Source organism: Chanos chanos, chromosome 3, assembly GCF_902362185.1.
Source record: "Chanos chanos chromosome 3, fChaCha1.1, whole genome shotgun sequence".
NCBI lineage: Eukaryota > Metazoa > Chordata > Actinopteri > Gonorynchiformes > Chanidae > Chanos > Chanos chanos.
In genome coordinates, this window is record NC_044497.1 from 552,501 (window position 1) to 566,305 (window position 13,805).

At 43.8% G+C, this 13,805-nt stretch overlaps 5 protein-coding genes across 6 annotated transcripts in view; 3 read left to right on the top strand and 2 right to left on the bottom strand.

The window, feature by feature from the left end:
• LOC115807694 (G-protein coupled estrogen receptor 1-like) overlaps positions 1-426 on the top strand; it is a 1,197-nt gene extending 771 nt beyond the window's left edge. Inside the window, exon 1 of the mRNA XM_030768805.1 lies at positions 1-426. This exon is cut by the window's left edge and continues 771 nt beyond it. Within this exon, the coding sequence (XP_030624665.1) occupies positions 1-426 (426 nt within the window).
• Positions 1-2,871, bottom strand: part of chlsn (cholesin) — an 8,974-nt gene extending 6,103 nt beyond the window's left edge. The window contains exons 1-3 of the mRNA XM_030770293.1: positions 2,813-2,871; positions 2,348-2,516; positions 2,083-2,250 (exon numbers count right to left, since the gene is read on the bottom strand). Coding sequence (XP_030626153.1) covers positions 2,083-2,250; positions 2,348-2,500 — 321 coding nt within the window. The 5' untranslated portion in view covers positions 2,501-2,516; positions 2,813-2,871. The remainder of the gene's footprint in view (positions 1-2,082; positions 2,251-2,347; positions 2,517-2,812) is intronic.
• A 471-nt stretch (positions 2,872-3,342) lies between these two features.
• Positions 3,343-5,069, top strand: uqcc4 (ubiquinol-cytochrome c reductase complex assembly factor 4). Its single transcript, XM_030770294.1, has 2 exons — positions 3,343-3,462; positions 4,453-5,069. The coding sequence occupies exons 1-2, from the start codon at positions 3,371-3,373 to the stop codon at positions 4,808-4,810; spliced, it is 450 nt and encodes a 149-aa protein (XP_030626154.1). The 5' UTR covers positions 3,343-3,370; the 3' UTR covers positions 4,811-5,069.
• A 447-nt stretch (positions 5,070-5,516) lies between these two features.
• h3f3d (H3 histone, family 3D) lies at positions 5,517-8,825 on the bottom strand. Its single transcript, XM_030770295.1, has 4 exons — positions 8,773-8,825; positions 7,503-7,657; positions 7,115-7,268; positions 5,517-6,077 (listed from the first exon to the last, which is right to left on the bottom strand). The coding sequence occupies exons 2-4, from the start codon at positions 7,628-7,630 to the stop codon at positions 5,949-5,951; spliced, it is 411 nt and encodes a 136-aa protein (XP_030626155.1). The 5' UTR covers positions 7,631-7,657; positions 8,773-8,825; the 3' UTR covers positions 5,517-5,948.
• A 1,250-nt stretch (positions 8,826-10,075) lies between these two features.
• c3h8orf33 (chromosome 3 C8orf33 homolog) lies at positions 10,076-13,052 on the top strand. Of its 2 annotated transcripts, none has more exons than XM_030770290.1 (5): positions 10,076-10,436; positions 10,534-10,961; positions 11,567-11,657; positions 12,347-12,493; positions 12,730-13,052. In XM_030770290.1, exons 1-5 carry the CDS (start codon positions 10,403-10,405, stop codon positions 12,948-12,950), a joined length of 921 nt encoding a protein of 306 aa, XP_030626150.1. In that variant the 5' UTR covers positions 10,076-10,402; the 3' UTR covers positions 12,951-13,052. The 2 variants fall into 2 exon arrangements, with proteins under 2 accessions (XP_030626150.1, XP_030626152.1); XM_030770292.1 differs by having other exon boundaries at positions 10,591-10,961.
• Positions 13,053-13,805: the final 753 nt, after the last annotated feature.

Below are 13,805 nucleotides of genomic sequence, written 5' to 3' on the forward strand. Positions count from 1 at the left end.
GTGTTTTTTGTCTGCTGGCTTCCCGAAAACGTGTTTGTGGGCGTGAACCTGCTGCGCGGGGTGACAGAAGGTCCGCGTCGCCGCGGAAACAGGACGCTGTGGCAACGTTACCCGTTGACGGGACACATTGTGACACTGGCTGCCTGTGCCAACAGCTGCCTGAACCCGCTGGTCTACAGCCTTCTGGGAAAAACATTCCGACGCAAACTCCGGATTTTTATCAAACATCACGCACACTGTCTCACCTCACACACACACACACACTCCTGCCCGAACAGGACGACGGCGGGAGGGAGGACACACCCGCGGGACGGAGAGAATGAAAGAGGAGAGTGTGAGAGAATGAGAGGGGAGAGGGCGACAGAGCCTGGTGAGCAGAGACTGTGTGTGTGTGACAGGTCATCGGACTACAGTGGCTCTGTCTGAGGAAACTCTGTGCTCCAGTCAGTGGAAATGTAAACAGAGGTGTGTCTATAATACACAACCTTAGAACACACTCTTAACTCTCAGGGCAGGCCCGACGCACAAACCCAAGTTTCCATGGCAACGTAACCTCATCGCTCACACCAAGAAGGATATTTTGTTTGCGGATTAAAATCTAAGTACTGTACATTAATATGTGTGGTCAGAGAGGACTGCATCACGCCACTGGCCCATGAAACTGGTCTCATATCAAACACCTGTTTTGGCACCACCTAGTGGCCTTTCTCCTCAAAGCATAAGCTAAAATGTTACAGATGTTATACCATATTTATAATAAATTTAAAGCTGCTTTTACTGACAATGTGAAAGTGTTTAGTGGTAAATATATATACAGCTAAGCCCCAAATTATTCATACCCATGCCAAATTTGGATTCATAGTGAATTTTTATTTGACCAATAGGCTTCATCTGTCTGGAAATGGCATAAACAAGTGACAAAAGACAGTGAGACATTGTGTCAGAGATGTTAATGATCGATTTTAAGTATTTAAGTATGTTGTTGTTTTTTTACATTTTTACTAAAAATGCCACATCCAAAATTATTCATACCCCTTCAAATTGTCACACATTTTTAAGAAAATGCAAGATTCCATATCATTCCAAACGGTCCTGGTGATTTCTACCATGTTCTAGAGCATTCTGCAGCATGGTGGCTTCCATGGACATCGACTCCACTTCTCACAGACAGGTAGAGAAAAGCTCACCCTGCCTCTGCTGAAGCTCACCTGGACAAAGAAGAAAGCTTTTGGTCATCGGACCACAGAACTGACGATCAAAAGCTTTCCTCTCTTCTGTCTTGGAGAAGTAGAGTGCTCCTTGGTCGGCGTCCATGGAGACCAGCCTCGTGCAGTGTGCACTGGAGTGTCCACCTTGAGATGCTGGTGCCAGTATTACTCAGATTCATCAGGGTGGCCTTGGTGGTGATCCTTGGATTCCACTTGGCCTCTCACACTGCCATTCTTGCCAGAGCAGGGGTCACTGTTGGCCTCCTACCCTCCGCCCTTTGAGATTTTTCACAGTGTGGAACTCCTTGTACCTTGTACTAATTTATGCTTTGCACTGTGGCCACTGGCCCTTGAAAACACTTGGATATGGCTTTATAGCGTTTCCCAGTCTTGTGAGCAGCCACAAGGTGCATCTGGAGGTCTTAGTGCTTAGGTTTTAGTCATGACTTGCCATTGACTAGTAACTGACTAAATGGAGAACAGCTCATGCAGTAGTTCTCTACAGTTGATTAGAATGGTCTAGAACATGGTAGAAATTACCAGGACCATTTGGAATGGTATAGGAACTTGCATTTTCTCAAAAATTTGCGACAATTCCAAGGGGTATGAATAATTTTGGATGTGGCATTTTTAGTAAAAATTTGAAAAAAAAAACAAAAACAAAAAAAAACATAGAAATAGTTCAAATCTACCATTAACATGTCACTTCCAGCCAGATGAAACCTATTGCTCAAATAAAAATTCGCTATGAATCCAAATTTGGCATGGGTATGAATAATTTTGGCTTTAACTGTACATACACACAAACATATATACAGCATCTCTCCATGTACACACACACACATCTGCAGTCATACACATTACAGTAACTCACACTGGCTTTACTTCTCTTCCTTTTTTGTTTTTTCTGTGTTTTTTCTGCTCTGTCCATTCCTCCTGGGCTCTCCGCGTCCTCTATGTCTCTGTCTGTTGTCGTCTGATCTCTGGCTCTTTTCGGCTTCACCTCACTGATGTTAATATCAGGAACAGAGACCATACTGCCCTGCAGATGCGCACATACACAAACAAATTACATCAAATCACTCTCTCTCTCTCCCTCTCTCTCTCTCTCTCGCGCGCGCGCGCGCACACACACACACCTCTTTAACAACCTTCTTCCGCTTCTTTTCCTTCTTGCCGTTTAATCCGTCTTTTGCGCAATTTTCCGTTATTTCAGGTTTGATCGTTTTGTGACTTTTTCTCCCGTCTGGACTTCTCTCCAGTCCCGGGTCGCATGCCTGACTCTTCGCCATGGCAACAAACTGGTTCCTAGTTGGAGGCGTATGTACAGTTTAGTATAACATGCCAACAGCATGGTATGAAACGACCGACTACATACGTAAGCAATTTAGTACCGTAACTCACATTAAAAAGGAATGTATGATTATTACTCCGGACAAAAAAAAACACGTGCTGTTTTTGCGAAGAGTCAGAGAAGCTCATAGGTTAACACTATCTAGCGTTTGCTATGCTACTTCGATCGTTTCATTTCAAAATGTGTTTAGCAAAAAGTTGATTAGATGTTTCTTGTTAATCCTTGAATAAAGCCTCAAAGGAGAACTTACGGCACGATTCACAGTGCTCTGGAACCGCTGTGGTCCTCTCATCCGAAATATGAAACCACTTGTCAGGAATTATTTTACAGTTACACATACCGTTGTAGTAAAAGTGCTACACTGGGGCAGTTTCGTCACAAGTTTTGTGTAACTCCATCTCTAATAATCAATTTAATTTAAAAATTTAAAAAGTAACATTTAGCCATTGCTGACATTTACGGCGGACAGTATTAGTTTACACTGAGATTGAATCCTTTTTAAAACTAAGACATTAGGTTTACCACAAGAATAACTATTGAAACCGTTTCGTGATACATACATAAATAAGATGGTTGAACAGGAGGGTTTTTGCGTTGATCTTTTCAACCCTTAGTCCATCGTTATCGTTGTTTATTTTCACCTGCAGATTTTAAATGAATAAAGTTTTTATCACCTAAACGGCTAAACGGTGGGGGGACGACAATTTTGTAGCTTCAATAGTTCCTGCCCGAGCGACATTGATGGTTGCACATCATGTGTTATATGACCTGAGACAGCCTTGGCAGAGGGAGGTAAAAAGACACTAAGATGTCAAAAGTAGGACGACGTGTCTTTGACAACTTGACACGTTATTCTCTGTGTCGCTGCATTTTTCTGAATGGAGGACTGGTGAATTTAAGGTAAATACAGTGAGAGAGAGAGAGTGTGTGTGTGTTTTGTTCTTTAAACTGTAGCACGCACCCAGTATGCTAACCCCGTCTAATCGTCGTTGTAAACTGAAGAGATAAATTCTTTGGAGAGTGAGTACGTCCTTTTTTATACGTATGATACTCTCGTACATTGTGCTCTTGTATTCGAGCTTCGTGATTTTACAGGAGTATCATGAAAAGATTGAGCTTAGTGCAGTGAGAGATGCATGGGGGTCTTGTTTGTGAACGCCGGTCTCTTAACATGTTGCTATGGTTTGAATACGTGTGTCTTCGTTAATCTTGAGTATAATAAGAAATATACTATCAAATTATGAGGCTTGAATCACAAAAGTCGCGGTGTGGTTTTTCATCACTGATTGTATGATTACATCACAGGCTGTGTGATGTAAGGTGCAGTGACGTCAGTCTGAAAATACGCGAGAATCCTTGAAACATCGGTAAAGATGGTACAAATAAATTATTAAAATTAGTGTAAATCCAGATAAGCAAGAGGTCATATGACTATCCATCTCTTTTCCCGCTGTTTACAGTCGCTTATCACACAAGAGCATCATCGGACCAGTGTCTATTTAAACCTCAACCTTGAACTTATAACAAATGTGTTTGTGAAAGACAGAAGTTTTCTGAAGACAGAGTTGGTGGGTTGACAAAGGCTGAATGTGATCATAGATGTCGCTGTAACGGCGTTGAAAGTGTTAAGAGTGTCTTTTGCTGCCATCGCGTGGGGATGTTAATGTTTCGTTTTCATTTTCCTATTTGGGAAAGCCGCATCATACTGTTGTGAATAAATATCGTCTGCAGAACATATTCCCATTAAAGAGGGTACTGATGAAACACATTAATGTGGATAGAACGGACTGGAACCATTTTGTTAGAGGATTTGGATCTAGATAACCTTCCGATACACATTATTGTCAACAAAAGTAAGCTTTCCTCTCTCTCTTTCTCTGCATCTCTCAGGGGACTGAACTCTCTACGGCCGCTTTCGGTCACATCGCAGCTCTCCGCACAGTCCGGCAAAACGAAAGGAGAAGATGAGGAGGATAATGAAGAAATGTCCAAACCCATTAAATTTTCCACCAGCCAGGCCAGTCACCGGACGTGGAACGTGGACCGTTCCCTGGGGAGCAAGTTTCAGCGGCCGTGGTGGAAGGTTTTGCCTATAAGCTTGTTCGGAGTCGCTTTTGTCCTGTGGTGCATGTTCCGAGAGGAGTCTGAAATCGACACTACTCTGAAGCGCGAACTTTACGAACACTTACCAGGCCTACTTTCCGACGAAGACCAGGAGAAACTGAAGGACAAAAAATCCCCGACTTAGATGGAGTTAGGATTTTTGAATGTTTATTTATTACTTCTAGAAAACACACCAACAGGAAAGTTAAGTGAACTCAAAAAAACAAGGTGTGAAGAGTAAAGACGGATTTATAATTGTATCATCCGTCCGTTTTTGTTTCCAGATTTCAGAGAGATGCGTTCCCATTGCCCCTGGGAACAGGGTCAACTGCGTCTTCACTCAAAACGAACTCTTGTTTATTGTACTGATTCTGTAGGAACTGAGCAGTAAAAATGTGGGGGGTGTTCCAGAAAGCGGGTTTAGTGGAAACTCAGTTAACAGCATAAGTAGTAAACCTCCTAATAGAAGAGCACGATGGCTTCATTCTCCTAGCAAAACAAAGCCGTGGGACTCTTCTATTAGGAAGTTTACTACTTACTGAGTTTTCACTGAACCTGCTCTCTGGAACACCCCCCGGTTGTCCTGTTGTGTGAACAGTTAACTGAGGCGCGTGTGTGTGTTAGCAGGAGAGAGTGAGAGTTGTATCAGGAGTACAGTCATAACAGATGTAGTGAAGAGTCACAGCTGTCTGTGGCCTAAAACAAGTCACAGCATGTTGGGTAACGGCATTAAAATCTGAATTACGTTTGACACGAAACGAACTTTTGGTCTTAACTCAGGCGTGTTGTCCATTCATGTCAGAGGACACAGGGAAACCATGAAACACAGGATTAACACCCCGATGCCAGTGTGAGGTAGTGGAAAGTTTATTTACAACCAAAATGGCCACGATGGAAGAGGGAAAATTATAATAGTAATAAATGACAAGTTCTAATTTGACTGAGTAGCATGCAGACTACAGCACAGAGCCAGAGGTATAGACTTATATACCAAGGGAAAAAAATAAAATAAAAAAAGTCTAAAATACAAACTTTTAAAACCCCTGAGTGGATTCTCCCGCGGAATGTTCTGGTGAAATTCTCCCCCTACTGTTAGCACTGAAGAACCACACACTGTCCCCCCAACCCACATTCCCCTCTTAACTACCACAAAACATTACAAAAAATTAAAAACTACAACACAAGCATTTGTAGTTGAGATTTTAAAGACCCCAGCCCCTACCCCCTCCCACCCTCCCCAGAGACGGGAAAAAGGTTGGAGTAATACAATGGGGGCGTGGTTTCTAAGCACGCTCCCCTCTGATTCGCCGTGCCAGCTGTATGTCCTTGGGCATGATGGTGACGCGCTTGGCGTGGATGGCGCACAGGTTGGTGTCTTCAAACAAACCCACCAAGTACGCCTCACTGGCCTCCTACACACACACACAGACACAGACACACAAGACATGAGAGAAAGAGAGAAAAACATCAGCCACGCCACATGTTTCATGACTGCGCGTACCAGTCACCACAGACACTGGCCCATTAACCCAGTCATTAGGCCAACCAGTGAAATAAGTCTCTTTGATTACAAAGCTGAGTCAGCAGCTGCTAGTGAAACTGACTGAAGCCATTTTCACATCAGGAGAGTGAAGCTGAACCCTAAACCGAACCACATCACAGCCGCTCCAGTACCTCAGCACAAACTTTGCATTTTCATTTGACTGTTTGACTCCTTCAACTGCCCATCCCTCAACACAGACACTAAACTAAATAGACAAAACAAAGTGTCGCTGCACTGACTGTGTGAGAAACAGCGGGATGTTGGGGTGTTGGGTGCACTGACTGTGTGAGAAACAGTGTAGTGTTGGGATGTTGGGTGCACTGACTGTGTGAGAAACAGCGGGATGTTGGGTGCACTGACTGTGTGAGAAACAGTGTAGTGTTGGGATGTTGGGTGCACTGACTGTGTGAGAAACAGTGTAGTGTTGGGATGTTGGGTGCACTGACTGTGTGAGAAACAGTGTAGTGTTGGGATGTTGGGTGCACTGACTGTGTGAGAAACAGCGGGATGTTGGGATGTTGGGTGCACTGACTGTGTGAGAAACAGCGGGATGTTGGGGTGTTGGGTGCACTGACTGTGTGAGAAACAGCGGGATGTTGGGTGCACTGACTGTGTGAGAAACAGCGGGATGTTGGGTGCACTGACTGTGTGAGAAACAGCGGGATGTTGGGGTGTTGGGTGCACTGACTGTGTGAGAAACAGCGGGATGTTGGGGTGTTGGGTGCACTGACTGTGTGAGAAACAGCGGGATGTTGGGGTGTTGGGTGCACTGACTGTGTGAGAAACAGTGTAGTGTTGGGATGTTGGGTGCACTGACAGTGTGAGAAACAGCGGGATGTTGGGATGTTGGGTTCACTGACTGTGTGAGAAACAGTGTAGTGTTGGGATGTTGGGTGATAGGCTGACCTGTAGGGCACCAATAGCAGCACTCTGGAAACGCAGGTCTGTTTTGAAGTCTTGAGCGATTTCTCGAACCAGGCGCTGGAATGGAAGCTTCCGGATCAGCAACTCCGTGGACTTTTGGTACCGCCGGATCTCACGCAGGGCCACAGTACCCGGACTGAAACCACCATGGGGGCAAAAAAACGTTAATTCTGTACATAAAACTTTAGACTGTGATTAACTCGAGTGACTAGAGTCTTGTCTCAATAAACAAATATTTCAGTAATTTTTCATGCAACACACAAATATCAAGTAACATTAAACCTGCTGGCGGGCATTTCCCGATCTCAGCATGGACAGATCAGTCTCTGGTGATATTGACCGAGTTGGGTGAGTGGAGCTGCACGCTTACCGGTATCTGTGCGGTTTCTTCACACCACCGGTGGAGGGCGCACTCTTACGGGCCGCCTTGGTGGCCAGCTGCTTTCTCGGGGCTTTGCCTCCGGTGGATTTACGGGCGGTCTGCTTGGTACGTGCCATGGCACTTCTAACGTCTCACCGTTTTCACTGATATACAACGGGGGAAAAAAAAATTAGATTTCTAAAAAAAACAAAAAAATCTGAAACGAATAAATAAACAAAAATAAAACTACTGCACAGCTTTATTATCAGCGCGTAAGACTTCGGGCGTACAAATCGTCCCCACGCGTAGTTATATAATCAGCGCCTTACTATTCTCATAACCCTCCCCCACATCTGACCGACACGCAGACACGCCATCCATATACAGTCTTACGTTTCCGAGAAAACGCCATGACAACCGCAACTTAACAACCCAGAGATGCACTCGAAACCAGTACAAACAGAGGGCTGCTTCTCCAAAATACACACTAGCTGAAAAAACCTAATACATTTAAAATACGTATGAGCAGGATGGAAATGTAGGCATCCTTAAACCGAAAGGCAAACATGTATCACTGGGGACTGAGAGAAAGCTGTCACCCCAGCTTCACTTGACGGAGACAGACAAATACACGCGTATAGCGTTTAAGCATTAATGGGATTCAGTTGCCCTCTAGTTTGATTGCCATCGTTGACTGTGAGCGACTAACGGAAAGGTGTATTTATATAAACATACAAATCGTAAACTGATGAGTCAGAACAGGTTATGTTTACAATTGAACGGAACGAGCGTATGCGAACTGTTCTGGCCACCATTACGCGACATGAATCACACACGTTTCCCGCTCTCAAACATTCGCTGGATGTATCTGTAACATGGCGGCCTCGCATACATAACAATTATCCTTCTTTGTCTGAGTCGACGCTCAGACCCATCGAATTAATCGAGCCGGTCAGACTATTTTAACCAAAAAAAACTACAGCAATAGAGTTTATAACTCTGACAAACATTACAGCGTACGCGAATGGCATTTAAGTGTGGAATAACGAGAAGGGAACAGACACAATTCCTTCTGAAGCTATCTGAATAACTGACTAGCTGGTTGCTAAGTGGGCTAGCAAACCCAACAGTTCGCCGTGTACAAGAACGTTTTGTCGAAGAGGAAAAGATACGAATCATTTATATGAACAAATGTCACAAAACACCCATCTTTAAGATCATAGAATTAAATACAAACCAGTGCTGCTCGTTGTAAACGACAGAGTAACTGACAACTTACGTGACTTGTTTCCAAATAATCCTTCGACACAAAACAAGGGATGTCGATCACAAGGAATGCGACTGCTTCAAATTTATAAGAGCAGTGACGTTATCCTTTCGAAACCCCGCCTACGCTCGCTCTGAATGGTTGAAAAGAAACCACTGCAATTTAGTTTGTATCACACCGACTGTTACTATTGTGAAATTCATACGAAATCATGTATCATGATGTTCACTGATGTGTGGTTTAAAAAAAGACAATGAAGAAAAACACCATACGCATATAAACAGAAAAATAAATACATAACGTGCAACACTAATCCTATCCCATCAACAATCATATTAGCGTATTATACATTGACAATCGGGAGGGGTCAATTTTCTCTAGGACTACATAGCATAGGATATATAAATGTTTCGACACCCCCCCCCCCCATTGTCTCTTTTGGGGAGGGTCCAAGTCATAATTATGCGGGTCATTACGGGGGGTCAGGAACCCCCACCCCCCCCCCTCGCCCCCGTAATAATTCGAACCATGGGTAAAGTGTAACAGGCAGCCTCACAAACATTCCCTATCTTATCGTAATTTTCAGAATACTTTCAAATGTTTGTGCATCTTACGATACTGTAGTATTTAAGAGCGGCAATACCTTTGCCTGTATGAATTCAGTTTCTTTTTCTCACTGTCACGACAATACACAACAATGTGATATAATTATGATTATATGGAATATGTATTTTATCATCGACTTTCATACGCTACAGGGAGGAGAGAGAGAGAGGTATTGCTGATCTTGTCTGGTAATAGGGCTACAGTGATGGGACCGGTGCTACTGGCCTTCCCCTGGACAATCCAGAGGAAGTTCCACAAAACATGGCAACTTACTACGCATCTTAATAATTATTTCATTCACATATACTTTCATATACATAGGCTTCGCGTGAAGTCTCTCATTCACTAGTCTACACTAATGTTATAGTGTTCTGCTATTAATACCACTGTTGTATTTACTGTCTTGCTTTTTTCTTTACTGTCCTTTTTCTTTTGTTGTCACCTGTCACTCGTTTGTCTAGGCACCTGTAATAACACTGTTTTCTTCTGGAACTAATAAAGTATGCATCTGTGTATGCATGTGTGTGTGTGTCAGAAAGTTGAATCAGTTCATCTGGATACAACGTTCAGTGGAAAAACGTTTAATCACGCATCGCGCGCGCGCGCGCCATATAACGGTGAAAGAAGAGCGGAACCGTTCTAATTTAGCAATTTTTCAGGAGGACCACAATAGCATGCGTACCGCTAAACACATGAGTCCCTTTAAGAATGTTTTGACTGATAATTAAGTGTGAGAGGTAGGACAGGGACGTCATTACTCAGGTCTAAGTATTAAGATTACATTGGAGTAATTTTATTGTTAGCCACTGGTAGTGCTAGCCTCACATGCTCGTAAATCAGAGCACACAAAAGAGGCGGCTCAACAAGACTTTTCAGACAAATACAGTGCTAATCAGACTCCGAAATAATCAATCTGTCGACTATCGCACTGAATTTATTTTATTTTAAATCACGAAACAAAGCTAAAATACATGGTCCTTCGTCTGCCCATTGATCGCTGTAAAGCGGGGAGTCTGATGTCCCTGTCTGAAAATCCATGATGACGGAGAGTCTTAGAACGACGGGAACAGGTAAAGTGTCTGAACGCTTTCCCATACCAGTCCGCCCAGTTAATATGCTAAGAGACTAGTTCGCACTTTTAATCTTGTGTGTTTGTGTGTGACACAGGTGATTTCCATTGGACACGGAGTGATAACTCCTTCTGTTTTAATTTTCTCCCTGAAGACATGGCCTCCCACCCGCCAGAGGGGACGGTGATTAATGAAGGAAACGACTGTGGACAGAATGGAGAGAATTTAGGATCTGACTCAGGTTTCACCTTCAACTTCCACATCCCAGCTGTGACACTGGAGGGCAAAGAGGGAGAATCCAGTGCGTCACAGACCGGGGCAGAGGAGACCGGAAGTCGGGAGGAGGGAGAAGCAGAAGGAGAAGCAGGGATGTCACAGTCAGGATCTCCGCAGCTGCCGCAGACCTCCACATCTGAAAAGAAGAAGAAAAAGAAGAAGAAGAAAGGAGCAGGTGGAGGAGAGGATGGACAGCAGAATCAAAAAATGAAAACTGCAGAAATGCCCAGAGAGGAGAGCGTAGAACTGGTAATGAAACGCACACAGACACAACTAAACACAGTTAACCACTGCACAAACTCAGAGAACTCACACTGCACAAACTCAGAGAACTCACACTGCACAAACTCAGAGAACTCACACTGCACAAACTCAGAGAACTTACACTGCACAAACTCAGAGAACTCACACTGCACAAACTCAGAGAACTCACACTGCACAAACTCAGAGAACTTACACTGCACAAACTCAGAGAACTCACACTGCACAAACTCAGAGAACTCACACTGCACAAACTCAGAGAACTCACACTGCACAAACTCAGAGAACTCACACTGCACAAACTCAGAGAACTCACACTGCACAAACTCAGAGAACTCACACTGCACAAACTCAGAGAACTCACACTGCACAAACTCAGAGAACTCACACTGCACAAACTCAGAGAACTCACACTGCACAAACTCAGAGAACTCACACTGCACAAACTCAGAGAACTCACACTGCACAAACTCAGAGAACTCACACTGCACAAACTCAGAGAACTTACACTGCACAAACTCAGAGAACTCACACTGCACAAGTTTTTTCCTTAGCACTGTGTGTGTGTGTGTGTGTGTGTGTGTGTGTGTTAGACTCCAGAACAGCAGCTGGGCAGAGAAATTGACTGGTGTATTGAACAGCTGGAACTGGGTTTGAGGACCCACAAATCCACCCCCAAACAGAGTGAGTACATGAAATCTCCATGATCGCGCACACACACTCACACCACACACACACACACACACACACACACTCACACCACACACACACACACACACACACATACACACACACACACTCACACACACACACACACACACACCCACACACACACTGTGAGCCGTGAATTTGACCTCTGCATTAAACCAGTATTGAGTACACTCATGAGTAGTGAGCACACACACAGGGATGACTGGGAATTGAACCTTTACATCACAAGCCTGCTTCTCTAGCCCTTAGGCCATGAGCTGCCCCAACTATGTATAAAATGTGCAGCTGGTAACCATTCTTTACGCATATTATTCATGTTTTCTTCACCAAATCTCTCTCACAGTTTTACTGATTCCACTCTGTGGTCAGAGCGTTCTTCTGAACTGATGGAGCAAAACAGAGTTGCGCCTCCTTGTGTCAGTGTAGCCAAATTACAACGATTTCGCCCTCACACACATTCAGATATGAGCTGGTGTGATGACTAATAACTGCTAGAATATTTGATTTATGATGTTAGGGTCAATGTCAGACTGGCACTGACTGTGGATGTGTGTGAAACTGGGTACTGGTTGTGATTTACAGTACTAAAGTGAGCTCTCTCTCTCTCTCTCTCTCTCTCTCTCTCTGTTGGATGCCGTCTGTTGTGTCACTCTCTGCTGTAGAAGAGGAGGCTGTGTGTGCCTTGCGGTCCTTGCGTAACCCCAAAGCTCCTCTGGTGAAGAAGAGACAGTTAATGAGAGCCTTGTCTGGAGACTACAGGAAGAAAATGGAAGAGGAGAAAGAGAAACAGTTCAGACTGATTCAGTCAGGTGAGTTAGTGAGTCTCTCTCTCAGTTCCCGCCAGACCTGTAAGGAACTCCTGCAGTTCAAACTTTTCCTTTACCTCATTAATGTTTATGCTCTTAGTTATCAGTGTATATGCTCTTAATTAATGAGTTATATGTTTCCATGTTATTTAAAACTGTATCAGTTGTTGTCATAGATACAGTTTTCATATAGACAGTGGTTGCTAAGAACTTTCCGGATCTGGTTCTGTTTCCCCTAGCAATGACCTCTGCTCGGGTCAGTGCCGTTCCAAAACCAACTGGGAAAGGTGTCTTCCATCGCAGAGCGGAGCTGAAAACACACACCACAGCCAAACCCCAGGACACACACACATCACAGGGGACAGCAGCACATGCATGCGTCCCCGACAGACAAAACCAAGACTCTGAGCAATTCGTTTTTGCCCCTGCACAAGAGGAGTTCCGCTTCAATTTCCTGTGATTTGTCATGAAAGTGAGTGTTTGTGTGTGATGTTAAACTGTGTCTTAAGCACAGAGTGGATCATGCAAGTTTTTTATGAAAAGACCAGAAGACTGTATTCACAAAAACTTTCAATTTTCAGAAATAAAGGCAAGATTGTAAAAAGAATGCTCTTGGGATTGGTCAGAGTTTTTTGTGTTTTTACGGAGGACATTAAATATTAAATATTAAATATGAAACTGTCACAAAAGCGAAGGGGTCGTTTCACATAAGCAAGGTCAGCAGCAACTTTTGCAGGTTGGTTTAGAATGTGATTCAAACCGTTACCGAATTCAGACATCACGTTTGTACTGTGATAGACCTTCGTCTGAAAACACTGTCAAGCACCGGTAACTAATTCAATGATTCGCCACGGCGCGGCGTTGAATGTAGCCGAAGGCCATTGTGGAGGAAAAAGCGTCATGGTCTAACATCAGTCCTCGAGTCTCACGTTCCGTTGCTAGGGAAGTACTTTTTAAATGGTGTGGTTGTTAAGGGCTGGTTATGAAGCTTCTAAAAGCAGATCATGCCAACAGTATTATCTTCCGTGACTGAATTATAACAAAATATGCTCATTTAACTCGTTTCCTCAATAAATAAGTTGCGGAAATTTTATTCAATAATTGTAATAGTGTGGGATTTTACATGAATCGAGGTCAGTCGCCGCAAGGGCATGGGCATTGTAGGACTTAGAGTCCACCGGCCTCATATGGACCGACGAGTGAAGGGTACTGGAAGTAAAATGTGACTACAACTCCCAGATGTTTTGGTATATTACGTCCTGTTAGAGGTGCAAACATCTACACCCATGCTGTTAACTTAAACAAACTAGTCCAA

Coding starts and splice junctions, on each gene's coding strand:
- uqcc4 (XM_030770294.1), top strand. CDS start 3,371: ATGTCAAAAGTAGGACGACGTGTCTTTGACAACTTGACACGTTATTCT. Junction 3,463..4,452: donor GGAGGACTGGTGAATTTAAG/GTAAATACAGTG, acceptor TGCATCTCTCAG/GGGACTGAACTCTCTACGGC.
- h3f3d (XM_030770295.1), bottom strand. CDS start 7,630: ATGGCACGTACCAAGCAGACCGCCCGTAAATCCACCGGAGGCAAAGCC. Junction 7,269..7,502: donor AAGAAACCGCACAGATACCG/GTAAGCGTGCAG, acceptor TGGTGGTTTCAG/TCCGGGTACTGTGGCCCTGC. Junction 6,078..7,114: donor CTGCTATTGGTGCCCTACAG/GTCAGCCTATCA, acceptor GTGTGTGTGTAG/GAGGCCAGTGAGGCGTACTT.
- c3h8orf33 (XM_030770290.1), top strand. CDS start 10,403: ATGATGACGGAGAGTCTTAGAACGACGGGAACAG. Junction 10,437..10,533: donor TCTTAGAACGACGGGAACAG/GTAAAGTGTCTG, acceptor TGTGTGACACAG/GTGATTTCCATTGGACACGG. Junction 11,658..12,346: donor CAAATCCACCCCCAAACAGA/GTGAGTACATGA, acceptor TCTCTGCTGTAG/AAGAGGAGGCTGTGTGTGCC.